This window comes from Perca flavescens, chromosome 19 (assembly GCF_004354835.1).
Source record: "Perca flavescens isolate YP-PL-M2 chromosome 19, PFLA_1.0, whole genome shotgun sequence".
Taxonomy (NCBI): domain Eukaryota; kingdom Metazoa; phylum Chordata; class Actinopteri; order Perciformes; family Percidae; genus Perca; species Perca flavescens.
The window spans coordinates 15818470-15832607 of record NC_041349.1 but is presented as its reverse complement, the minus strand read 5'-3'; the positions used below and the strand labels follow the sequence as shown (position 1 = coordinate 15832607).

General features: G+C 41.0%; 1 protein-coding gene across 4 annotated transcripts in view; it reads right to left on the bottom strand.

Annotated features, from left to right (window-relative positions):
• The window catches only part of pacs1 (phosphofurin acidic cluster sorting protein 1), a 65880-nt gene that overhangs the window by 23037 nt on the left and 28705 nt on the right, over positions 1-14138 (bottom strand). For 3 of the 4 annotated variants that reach the window (XM_028563994.1, XM_028563995.1, XM_028563997.1), the window contains exons 2-4: positions 6630-6717; positions 4919-5008; positions 3254-3379 (exon numbers count right to left, since the gene is read on the bottom strand). In XM_028563994.1, coding sequence (XP_028419795.1) covers positions 3254-3379; positions 4919-5008; positions 6630-6717 — 304 coding nt within the window. Of the gene's footprint in view, positions 1-3253; positions 3380-4918; positions 5009-6629; positions 6718-6942; positions 7000-14138 lie in introns of those variants that run through there. The other variant, XM_028563996.1, reaches the window with a different exon arrangement.

Below are 14138 nucleotides of genomic sequence, written 5' to 3'. Positions count from 1 at the left end.
CTTGTCTTTAAAGTGAGACTATTTAACTTTTAAATAAATAACACTATCTTTCTCTCACAAAGTTGAACAAGCAATTCAATCCACTCTTGCTCTATTCAGTACACTCTATTTTGCTGCTACAGTCTCGTTTGGTCTGATATGACCAGTAGCTTAAGGTGGCTAATGTTAGCTAACTTTAGATGGATGCTGTTTAATTAATGACATTAATGAGTACATTTGCTGACTTTATGGCTTGTGCCAACGTTAAGCTGGCTTTATAAGCAAAGTAAGGGGTTAACTGACACCCAGCTGTAGATACAACTTATCCCTATTTTGCTAGGTCTCAATATTGAATAGGACACTGCCGCCGTGCAATCGCCATGTTGATGTATATCCATGCTGAGCGGTGATGGCTGTGAACAATGAGGTCTGCAGCGTAATGGGTTTTGCTAGATGTACATTACTGAAAAGGAGACAACAATCTTTTTTCAACTTCCTTAAAAATGTCCATACTCAACAATCTCCACCGACAAAAGAAACGTGCAGGAGAAAACACGACTAGAGCTGGAACCAATGGTCAATTAACCTAGAAGTCATTCGGAAGAAAATTAATCAACTAATCTTTGGTAATCGCTTCATTGTTTCTGTCATTTTTCGAGCAAAAATGCTGGTTCTAGATTCTCAAATTTGAAGAATTGCGGCTTGTTTTTAATCATACAGTATACTGTATGATGGTAAATTATAGATTTTTGTGCTTTTGGACCGTTGGCTGGATAAAACAATCACTATGGACTCTGTAAAGTTGTGATGTGCATTTTTCACTACGTTTTGATGTTTCATACACTTAAACAATAAATCAAGAAACCTAGAAACAGAACTTAGTCGGCCACTCTACCCATAACGCAGATATATAAATCCAGCTACATTTCAGAGTGTTGCAGATAAACACGACAATTTCTTTAAAGCAACAGACTCAAGAGAATCGTGGGAAATGAGGGCCAATTCAATGTGCAATTGTTCTGATTTGTGGCTTTGCTTTTACAATGTTTCTTTGTAAAGGATTCCTTGCTCAGCAGTTCATCCTCACAATACCTGCGGGCTCAGTGGAAACTACATGTCGTATATAAGAAGCACCATCAAAATGACATTTCTTTGTGACTTCTGATCAGTTCATACAGTCCAGAGTGTGTCCCCAATAGCATACTATTTTTCTGACAGACACACAGAGCTCTGGGCAGAATTCAGACTCTTACTGTGCCTGTGAAGGAAATGAGTTTGAACCCGTCATGCGTGCGAGTCTGCATTTTTTGTCCTTTGCCCTCTGCAAAGCACAACCTGTCTGCTCAAAGAGCTTCTTGAATAAAATTTGACTTCATTTTAAATGCAGAGGCAGCCTCAGATAGCCAGCTGGCCAAATACTTGACAAACACACTATTTTGGATTCAAAAAAACATTTTCTATGGAGTTTGGCTTAGATTTTGCAAGAACTATTTCTTTATTCATGTCCTTGATAAAATATTCATACTAAACTACTTCTTCATGAAGTCTGTATTTTTGTGATTTTGTCTGTTTTGTGGTGAGAGCAGTTTGTTCAAGGTTTTTTATACTGTAAATAATTCTGACTTCTCTATGAAAGCCACTGGACATTCATAAAGCCCAAAGGACATCCACGTGTGCACCCACAAGAGACAGACACACACCAGAACTCACAACCCTTTTATGAAAAGGTTCCATAATGTGAGAGACGGAGAGTTGCGAGAAGCTTTTGGCAGAAGAGGCTAAAATTTAATTGGGAGTTTGATTTATGGCGACATTTATGGCAGCCAAGAAGAGAACGCCAGGTCAGAGATCGAACTCCGAGTTTTATTTTAAGGTGCACTTGCCTGAATTGGGTTTGGATGAAGGTTAGCACTAAATACGCGTTGAGAGGCGCCGCTGTGAATACAAGTTTCCAAATAATAAAAGGAGGAATATGCATGAGAGAAGACCGACCTTTATATTCTGTTAATATCAGGTTCAAAATCACTTTGTGAGGACACTTAGTGAAACAAAGTTAAACCGAGATTGGACTGAAGCAGAAGGCAGAGGCTGCATGTTTAAGGAAATGAGCCTGTGACCGGTAGTTTGTTGGGGTCGACAGCTCAGATCAGCTGGGACGTTTGTGTGGCTGAAGAGGACGAGACTCCGCTGACTCAACAACTCGCGGCTTGACCTCCATCTGCTGCTGTGGAGGTGCTGAAAGTACACAAAGACGTAGCGAGCAGTTGTAAAGAGGAGGCCTTTCCTCCATCTATCCTGCAACAATGTGCAAATTAACTGCTTTTTGGTTCCGTTTTACCAGGATTTCTTTTACAGGAGTAGATTACTTAAACCCATTTTCAAATGGATTTTTTTGTCCCTATGAATACAAACGGTCTCCTTGAATTAGTCCTCTTAAAACAAGAAGTCAAGTCTAGAGCTGAGAGTTAGTCGACTAATCGATTCATTAATCAACAGTGATAATCATCAACGGTTTTGAAAATCAAACAATTTATACATTCCCCCGTTTCACCTTGTGAGTATTTGCTGCTTTTCTTTGGTTTATGTGATAGTTAACGGAATATTTATTGGTTTTAGACTGTCAGGGAAAAAAAGCAACATTAATCTATCACCTTAGGTTGTAGGAAATCGTGATGAGGATTGAAAATAAATAAAATGAAGCAAACGTGGAAGTGCCAAAACCTACATTTTGGTTTTGGTCTCTATTGCTAAGTAGGGTGGGGATGGGGGCGGGCTTCATAAATAACTAAGGGCATGCAGCTTTGAGGCGACAGGTGGGTGCCGTCACACGACACTGTAGGCTTCGTTTGGCCCGCCTCAGCTCCATCCACGCGCCACCTCTTTGCCCATGTTTGGATTAGCCGGGACGTCAGTCACTGCCAAGATGGCGCTGCCTGGAGGCACCAGGAGACGCCCACTTTGAGCATCATTTTGTCTCTTCAGTAACCTATTGCTGGCGTCAGAGACTACGTCCATATTGTATACAGGCTATGCTTTTAGTACAACTGTGTATTTTGTCGGATAGGAAAAACTAACTTGCTGTCAAAATGCTATTAATTATTTCTTCTTCTTTTTTTATGTGAGGATGTGGGATACTAACTAAAAAATAAATGAAAAAAGTACATGTAAACACATTACATCACTTCTGTAGGGCACTGAAGAGTGAGATGGATTTTCTTTTAAACCTCCATGTTGCTTTTCAGTGTTACCCAAGGGTTGAATCAAGTTGTGATACCTCGGCCATGTTGATGAGACCCAGGGCCAGGGTCTTGTAGCCCAGGATGGTCCGGTTCTTGTAGCGCTTCCGTCGCTGCAGCATGATCTGAAGCTTGTTGGCGTCCCTCTTTAGGAAGTGTGGGTACTGCAGGTACAAATATACATAAATACACACATAAGCAAACACAGGCACAGTACAGCTGATAGATGTGTGACCTGCTGGACGGGATCAGATACAGGCTGATAAAGTGATTGACATTTGTTTCCCAGGTCATGACAATTAGGCCGATTGTTGCGTAAGGCATTCACACCAGCTGACCTGTCTCCGCCGTCCTGAAGTGTGGAACCACTTAGTCACAGCCTTACTATGACATAACCCATCATTAAGGATCTCACCGGCTGCACTATAAATGGAACAAAACAGACTCCTGTAACAATGTTAAAGCCTCGAAATCTCTGCTGCTCAGTTTTAATAGGCTTCCTCTCCGCAGTGCTGCTGCTGTAGAAAGTTAAATGTATAATATATAATGTCTGGCTCACTGCACTTGCGGAGATCCAGAGAGAGAAACTCCCTGACCTTTTAGCAGCATTTAGAAACATGGAAATTGAAAAAGATGATTTAGAGCAGAAGAAACCCTGCTGGGAATTACATTAACCGTTCTCGGCCTGAATGCACGGTGGAAGTGAATGTAAAACGCTGTGGAAGTGTTGATGCATGCACGGTTCTGATGGTTAATACATGAAGCAACAAAGAAAACATGTTTCATGTTTTTGTATGCTTAAGGCAATTAAGAGATTCCGATTTTGCATGAATACACTATTAGAGGGTTGAGAAAAAAATCGACATTTTACAAAACTTCAACAATCAGCCTCAGCTCTACTTTGTGTTTAGTGCTAATTAGCAAATGCTAACATGTTAAGAAGATGATGAACACTGCAAATAGTATACCTGCTTAATATGTGCATGTTAGCATTTTCATTGTGAGCATGTTAGCATGCTAGAAACACAGCGGACAGGCGAAGGCATGACCCACCCTAGTCTGCCTCTGATTGGCTAACCAATCGCTCAACTAATCACAGGCAGATCATGCCTTCACCCATCCCTCCGGACCATCTATTCTAGCATCAACCTAAATACAGCCTCACAGAGCTGGTAGAAAGTTGAATGTAGCCTATATAAAAAGGTATGTCAACAAGTTCCAAAATCCAAATGGTTAGTTTTTATTAAGTAAATGGTAAGTTAAAGCACTACCTGAGAAGAGAGGAACTTCCAGAATGACAAGGAAGTTTGTTTGTGAAAAAACAAGGCTTGATTTTTACTTCACTTTTGCTCAGTAAGTTGTTTATAAATGTAATATTCACTTGCAGAAAACAGTGGTGATTAAATTTGCATGTAGTCCTTCAGTCGGACTATCTTTTTTTAATCACCCATTCTATTCACAGAGAATCATTGCAACCATTCCAATATGATTGCAATCATTCCAATATGATCCTCTGCAGGAAGACAGGTAGTTTAGCTTGACATCAAAAGTTAGGCAATTTTCTTTGTCGATGTAGATTAAGCTATTCAGAAGGAAGATATTCAAACATTTTTAATTTTTTTGTTAATAAAAGATTACAAGAACAAAGTGTGTGTTTGCTTTTGATGCACAGGAACCTGCCCACACTGAACCTTTGTTTTTACCTGCAGGGAAAAGGTGAGCTGCAGGTCGGTCTCTGTCAGTCCTGCTGAGGACAGCAGGATCTCGTTGGAGCGCAGTATCCGCTTTGAACCCTGAGTAGGCGACAAAAGGAGGAGAGACAGAAAGACAAAGACAAAAGAGACAGTGTTATGAGAGCAGGGAAAGATGGAAAGATTACCGTTAGCAGCTTGCCCAGTTAACTCCAGCAGAGTCAAAACAATGAATTATCATCAAGCACATGCAGAGAAGCGAGGTGTGGGAGAAAAAGGAGGTCGACACAGAGGGAGCTAGAGAAGAGGAAATTATTGAGAGGGGAATATTGAGCAAGCGGCAGCAGCAGCATGGAAAAAAGAATTTAAAGGGGATTGTGTGCAAGAAACAGCAGAGAATTTAATGGTTTACTTAGAAAAAAAGACGTAGATGGTGAGGAGTGAAAACAAGCCAAGGAGCAGAAACTGGGAGTGGAGCTACAGCAATAAAGAGGGATTTAAACACCTTTAATTGTATTCTGTGTCACAAAATACAAGAAAATTGTTGTTATTCTTCCAATTATGGACAAGATGGAGATGACCTAGAGCACACAAAAGTGCAACAGTGCAGGAAAGGTGCAGAATTAAAGGAATACACTAAATATGGATGAAGTCAACACTGATAAACTCTTCAGTTCCCTTCCTAATTGTATGTTAGGGAATGACAGCAGACCAAATCGGACAGTATACAATATATTCTTAAGGTATTCATGATAACCTTAACCAACTTAGCTGCATCTGCTGTCAGAAAGATGTCAAATGGTTAGAAATTGTACTGGACTTTTTATACCAAGAAGCTCCCCTCAAGCATAATAATTCACTTAGATTGCACAAATGTAGAGGAGTTGCAGACGTATTTTTGCTGTAAACAAAGGAGAGGAAGTGTGTCCAGATCCAAATAGCTGACTCGACAGAACAACAAACGACTCCTACAGAAACATAAAAAAAACAAAAACAAAAACGCTTATTCTGTGGTTCACTTCAACATCTACTGGTCCTAAAATATTGATACTAATGATTAAAGCTAAAGAATTGCCAAATTGTAAGCAGAGCTTAAAAAACTGTTCAAGCAACTACACTAAGTCACCGATGGGGCTTTATTTATTTTCAGGAATGTTTAATCAGATGTTACAAACATCAACATTGACTTTTTTTGTTTGCCTTTTAATATTTTAACATTGTTGCTGCAATGATGATATTTTACTTTTATTACCGTTTCTAGCTTCACTGGGATTTGAATGTGTAAATTGAATACAAGTGTTAAGCTACTTTAACCCACACATTATCTTTCTGTTTCATAGCATCATTTCACATTATATTGGATTATATTTCCATATATATTATGGTTTTGTGAATGAAACCAAATCCATTTTAGCAGTTATCCGCAATTTCCACCAACTGCGGAACGGCTCCGCTGTGTTCAGTACCCACCAGGTCTGGAATTGTTGCGGAACGCCTGCGGCCAAGCTGAAGTCACGAGGACCCACGAGATCTCGCGAATTCACGTATGATCGCGCGATATAACATTATGTAGTTTCTATAAACAGAACCACAAAACCAACAACAGTTTGACCTGTTGACTTCAGGCCTGTCTCCCGCCCATTATGACGTTTTCAAGGTGTAGTGCAGGGAAATATGATCCGCGTATTTTATTTTGAAAATTATTAATGGAGATATCTCGTACCTGCAGTTTGACGGCGATGACCACAGAGGTGAGGTCTTTATCCAGCTCCTTTAGCATGATCAGCTTCTTCAGAGTCAAGTTGAACAGCCTGCAGACAAAAGAACAAGCAGACTTGGATTAGAAGACATATCACCCAATGTTCAAGCAACATCATCAACAAGTCATCAGTGGTCCATTCTTTTCCGACAAAGCTAAACTACCAGGTTTGGCCAATAAGTGGATAGTTAACAAGCTGTTGGCCAAAACAAAGAGCTTAAGTTCTTTACAATCATTAGAAATCAACACCTGTTCAGATGTGTATTTCCCTACTTACATTTCCCTGTGATGAACATTTGTTCTGCAAAATGGATGCGAAGCTGTCAAAGGTAGTGAAAGCTTCCCAATGAACTCTTAGTTGAAAGACAACAAAAACAAACATCTCTGAAACGATGCTTAGAATGATGACAAGCTCTGAAAAAACCAGCGGGAAGCGCCTGGCGCGCAGGTGCATTGAGGGCTTGTACGAATCCACTTTTGCTAGAGGCAGAAAAAAGATTATGTGCGCCAGGCGCATGGTTCAAAAGGCTTGTACTTAGTGTCTTCATTATTTCATGGGTGTGTTTTGGGTGTAACATGCAATAAATCAGAGTGTCATTACCTATTCCCTTTAAAAGCCAGGCACGTTTGTACCTTGGCGCATTGCTATTATGATGGCGGATTTGCGCCGTAGTAACTTTTTTGGTGGGCTGCGCATGTCCCTGTGTGTGTGTGTGTGTATGAGCCTAGGCACATTTTTCTAATGTGCTGTTAAAATAACAATGACGTGCTGTGTTATTGACTTTAGACCAGGTTTTTGTTGGTCAATGGCGTGATCACTTTCCGCTGCCTCAAGATAGCAATACGCCAAGAATGCACCTGAACACACCTCCCTGTAAGACCAGCATGCCCATGAGCGCAAAGATGGGTGCAGGTGCATTTGCTATTTAAACAACGTGGGCGCTGGACTGGAAACTGACAACTGCGTCGGTCTTAAACTAGCAAAGACACTTGAACAGCTGATGGAAACTGGTGATATCTTCCAACTTGTCACAGTGCATGAACACAATGTAAATCATGAAAAAGTAAAGCAGCAGCATGTGTCATCCCCTTTCTGACTCTCCACTGGACCATCAAATAAAGCAAAGATAAAATGAAAAGTGACACTTGAAGAGGCCTTTAGCACATCTTTGTGTTTTTTTCTGATTAGAAGCTGTTAAAAAAAGATTCAACTATGCCCCAATGGGACTGGAAATGGTTTGCTATTTTTGTAAAGGTGTCCTTTTCCAACGCCAGCCCACACATACAAAAGGATGCTGGAGAGAGCTGTGTAAGTACAAGTTTCCTAACGCTCAACACACACAAAATGCACACTAGGCAAACACAAGGTACTGTTAAAAAAAACACAGAGACACATACAAGACCAGAAGCACTTAAAGAACTGAAATGGAATCAAAGAACCACACACCACACCCAAACAGCAGATGTGCAGCCAGGGGTCAGTCTGTTGAATATTTCATCTCCATCTTTAGACACTTAAAAACCACTTAAATAGTCCTGCAGGGCCTGCCTGGGCGAGTTCAGAAAGACAGTAAGAAAACAAAGAAAAAATGCAGAGATACAGATGGAATATCATGTGAAAGAGTGACATGCAGGACAAGGGAAAAGACAGACAGGCTGACAAAGTACCAGACAGAGAAGAAAGAGACAGGAAGGGGAGGTAGAGTAAAATGACAACAGCAAAAAAGGAGATGTGGAGACAGTGATGAATACAGAGAGGAAGAAACAAGCAAGAAGTCAGACAATGAAGAGAGAAGGAGGGAGCAGGAGACATGGAAATTGAGGGACATATCAACAGAGAGAATAGAGATCTCAGGATGAAAGCGGCTGACACAATGTGTTGAACTGTCTAACATCGCAAACATAAAAATAAATTAAAAGTGGCTTTTTCTTTAGGACAGGACTATTTCATTCAAAGGAGGAGAAGAGAGGAAAAATGCATAAATGTATGAAAATATACAATAAGACATTTAACTGACTAAGGAGTTTAAAGAAAACAGCATCAGAAGAAATATAATAACATATGCATCAGCAACAAGAACAAACCCAGAAATGAGTACAATTCTAAGAATAAAAAAAAATAGAGAGAGAAAAAAAATTCAAATAATGACCCCCAAAGAGATCCCGACTCCTATTCCCTGGCCCACTTTATCAGTGCCTGTGCACGTTCTATACATATGTACCGCTGTTGCCAAAGATTATGCTAACCAACTAACTTATTTAAGTAATTTATTAAATAAAAATGCCGACATTTGCTGGTTCCAACTTCTCAAATGAAGATTTGCTGATTTCGTTTTTTGTAGCATTTTAATTTTAATATATTTAGGATTTGGGGTGAATAAAACAAGCAATATAAAAAGGCATCACCTTTTGCAATATGCCATGATTTAATAGACTTAAAATCACTAGTTCATGAAGCAATGGCTATGAGCTAGTATGCTGCTATTCTATCCAATGCGATATTTGCTAAGCAGTCGGTGCCCTGCTCACTCTTTTGCCACTATAAGACCTTCTATTTATATAGCGCTTTTCATGGTACTCAGACACTTTACAGTAAAACCAGCACATACAGTATAGCGAATTAAAAACAGATAAGCAATAAAAACCAACATATAAAACAAGCATATTAAAAGCAATTAAAAACAATAAAACCAGTAACTATCAGGTTGCAATGGCTGCAATGGTGAAAGCTCTGTCACCCCAGGTACAGTGCTTGACTATCACTGTTGCTGCATCTGAAAGCTATCCTGCAACTACTGCTGCTGTTTATATAGCACCTTAAAAGCCCCACCTCCACCACAGCACCCACCAGTAAGTTCCGCAGGGGTAAGTTACAATCACCACCCAATCCCCGCTGTACTGGGTGTGGTGTGTAGAGGTCAACGCCTAGATAATGTTAGCCAACAACTCTATAGCCTGCATTCACATAATAATCCATTCCACGTGATTTGGGTGACTGAAAAGAATAAGAAAAAAAAAAAGCAAACAACATCATCAATAATGAAAACAATTGGCCACGCTCTGCATAGATCAATAGTCCAGGCAGGACAAGTGGGAACGAAGGAGTGCTGATAGACAAACAAACACACTCAAACTTCTATTTCAACTATAAAGATGAAAGGCAGACAGAGTGGACAGAAAAATAGCACCTCTCCACCCTCAACTCCCTCTCATCTTACCTAGGCCTTCCTCCAAATTCACCCCACTTTACTGCCTTTCATCTTCTTTTTTTAAGCGCTCAAAAATGGACTGCTGATGCAACCACTGTAACACTCAGCGACAAACACCGAGAGCCTTCCTCCTCGGTCCAAAGGCTTTCTGCACAAGATCAAAGTGGCCAGGAGAGGCTAAACCTACGAATAAATCCAAATCAATTTTTCCCTCTGATAGAAAAGGGGCAGCTAAGTGCAGCTTCTGATTACACCTGCTGGATCTGAGTGGAGTGAATCAAGGTGGAGAGGAGGCTGGGAGCCAGGGGTCGATTTGGGATAGGACTGAAGGACCTGACGTAAGCCATTAGGGAGGCAAGGGTAGAAAATGGACGAGGAAGAAGGGGTGAGACAGTCAGACTGGAAGACAGATCATAGGGCTGGGCAGTATATCGATATTATATCGATATATTAGGCTTGATATTGTCTTAAATTTTGGATGTCGTAATACAAGTGTTGTATTTCCTGGTTCTTAAAGGCTACATTACATGGTCTGTACCTCCCAGAGTGTGATCAATTAGCCTGGTTGACATCAGACCCTTCTCAGTTGTAACAGAGAGTGGGGAAGGTTCATTCACAGCTCATTTCCAAAGGGGGCGTCACCAACGGACGCCGCTCAAATGCCTCTGGGCGCAATTGGATAGTCCTTCAACCAATCAGACAAACGATCCGGGTGACGTAGCGGCGACAGCAGCATCAACGGGTTGCTGCACTGCCGTCATGTTGAATGTAAACAAAAAGCTGCTTGCCGTCGCTGCGCTATCGTCGTTGTGTAAAGCCCGCCTCAACGGTTGTAATTGGTGCCTCGATTTGGAAAAATTGGAAATGGGCTTGAATGGGCTTCTTGGCCAGACGGACTTGCACAGCAAATCTCAAATTTGCCGGAAGTTTGTCAAGGTTTACCCAGGCTAGTGATCAATCACAGAGCTGATGAGACAGTAAATGTTTATGACACCGCTTGGGCCTTCATCGCCGGACATCATAGCTGTAGGTTATAGCTTCTGGAGAGTCCTAAAACTCCTCGACCCTCGAGTATGATGAATCAAAACTCAAATAAGATGTCATACTGATGGTGCTCGCTGTTCAACGTCTCAAATCTACACAGAATCAGGATGAATGTTAAAAATCTCAGCAGCAGAACTGTAGCACAAAACTTGTCTCTTAATCAACTGCTCACTGGATTACTTGCACAACACAACAAATTCAAAATTCTCCTTGAGACAAACTTACAGTAAACAGCCAAGCTGAGGCTGTACTTAACTGTTGCTCAGTAAATGGATGCAAGTGCCTAGTGGGACTTCTGCATCACTACCTCGGCAGAAACACAAGCCTTCCATTAAAGCATTAGTAAAAGCAATGGGATTAACAGACGATTAATTTTCGGACATTTGTCTCTCACAGGAAAATTTAAACGGCACCTGGGCGATGACCCCTGCACTCTTAACTTAACTATTGTAGAAACCCCCCATGAACCAATCAGCCAAATGCTTAAAAAAACAGCTCCTCGACTACACGGTTACAGCACTTGTAGTCTCACATTGCCAGACCTTCCTCAACAGCACTGTGAAGGAGGGTCTGGCTAATCCACACAGCATCCCAGGATGGGAGAAATACGTGCTCTGGTTTATTGGCATTTCATTAAACCAATCACAGTCGTCAAGCAAAATAGCCTCGGCCTTGTTTTGGTGGAACTACTTTTGAACGAACACGTGTTCGTTCAAAAGTAGTTTTAGTCGTGCAACAGAAAACTCAGATTGGACAGACAGCCTAGCTAGCTAGAGATCTGAGGAGCAGTTAACCATAGTCCTCAGAAATCCACCGGAGTTTAGAATGCCAACACAAAGGAAGCGGAAAGTAACGGACATCCGGCCGAAAAGAGTGTCATCAGGCGGAATTTCCAGCGGCGACGGAGCAATTCCGGGATTGTGGAACGTGGTGGATCTAGACTATATAGCACTTGTAACCCCAGCTGACGATGGGAGTCACATTGTAAAGGTCAAAACAGTCTGCCTGCCACAACCGCTTCCTCTCCGGTCCAGTCACTACACCTCAACAGTCACTACACATTATTATCAATCTGAACAAAGGAACAGACCAGAGTGAAAGGAGGATTTTAAAGACAAACACACCAGGGTACGATGGCAAGGAGCAGCACAGGAAACAACGCCTTTGATTGTACAGAAAGGATTGGAAAAATGGGAGCACAGCATCGTCTTCTTCTCTTTTTAGCTTGTTTTCATTTTCTACTCTCATAAACAAATGTTTTGAATCTTATTTAATTGCACTTTATTATTTTTTTATAGAAAGCACTTTGAATAGTGTTGAAATGTTGCTGAAATGTGCTATATAAATAAAACTTGTATTGCGCTTTGTTGCCCAAATAATTACAAACCTGCTTCTACACTGCAACAGCTGGGATATGATTATAGGCTGTCATGCATAATGGAAAAAACAAACAACTCAATGTGTCTTTTATGGAGTCCTAGCTAAACCAGGATTGGGATTAATTCCCAATAGGATCTAAATCTCTTGAGGGCCGAATCTGGTTTTTATACTGGTACTTGAGAAAGATTTTGAAGTGGAAGTTTGCACATCCACTGAATGTCAAAAAGCCTGACGTCTTTATTAAAAAAACTGTAAAAAAGTATTAGCAGATGCTCTTGGAGCGAGGTCTGCTCCTTCCCACACGTGAAAGTCAATGCCCTGTGTGTCCTTGTCGGCTAATGTGCTTCTGCAACTGTTTTGTAAAACACGTCGCCTGGAGAATGGGAGATCTGAGGAGCAGCTTTCTAGTTACAGTGCGCCTGACATGATAATGATGATCAATACAGCACAGAGACGCACGCAGATTTCCCCTCCCGGTTTTAGCTGTGCTATCGATAATGTCTGGACAAAGCCGCAGCCACCACAAGTGAACGTTTTAAAGGCGGTATGTGGAAGTGCCTCAGGTTGCAGTTCCTCTAATGGCTGCTGGCTCCAAAATGCTAAATAAACCCTCCTACTAGGAAAACACACTACTTCTCTTGAAAAACACGTCAACACATTTTTCCATGCCGACACACTATTTTCACTTCTTGTTTTACCAACTCTAGTTCCAGTGAAGAGGAGTTTAGGAGTGTACTGTACTTGGTTGGAGGCGTTTGTTTTATCGACAGGTCTCAGCCAAACCCCCTGGCTTGCTTCAAACTGCTGTCAACATGTATGTTTGTGAAGGGAGTTTTTAAAGCCTGGTTTCCCTTGTCATCGTCCCAGCTGTTTGAAGCCCAAAAATTCTGCATTCATGTTTTTTCGAGTACATGATGAGGATGTGATGTAAATATATTTCTACAATAAATCTGTGTGTCCTATTTCTACTCAACATCTTTTCGCCGCCCGATGTAGTCGGCTAGTCGATACGTTGATTGGGAGACTAAATAAGCTACAACGATTTTGATAGTGAAGAGTCATTTATATATTACAGACATTTAATATTAAAGACATCGAGCAAGTAAAGATTGCAAATAGTTGATGTTTAAAGGTGAATCTGGGCTCTGGGAATGTTATATTTTAGAGATTTCTTTTTTTCATTTTTTTTTAATCAATGCAACAAACAATATTTTCTTGACAGCACACTCCAATTAAGCTCTACTTTTATATATGGGTGAGGCTATTTGCACCCCTGGTACAATTAGCAGTGTATGCTATTTGCACCCCTGGTACAATTATCAGTGTATGCTATTTGTACCCTGGTGCAGTTAGAAGTGCTATTCGTACCCTGGTGCAATTAGAAGTGCTATTTGTACCCTGGTGCAATTAGAAATGAATGCTATTAGTACCCCGCCGGTGCACACAGCAATGTGTTCTATTAATACCCTATCTGGTACAAATATCAATGTATGCTATTTTCACCCCTGTGCATTTACAGTACCTTGGCATATATTTACACACAGTTATCCATACTACTCATGCATTACGCCTTTTTGGAATATTATCGCCCTGACATTCTTACCCTAACCATAACCAATCCCACTCCTCTTGCCTAAACCTAACCAACCCAACCAGAGCAGGCATATTCATGAGTCTTCCCCTACCACCCTGCAAAAAAATTGCATGCAAATTATCCAATCCAAATTTAAAAATATAAGATCACCACACAGGGGAATCGAACTCCAAACTCCCATACCATAGGTAAGTGTACTGACCACTCACCTAGCAGTTCTTTCAGGAAGTTGAACAACTGTTTACC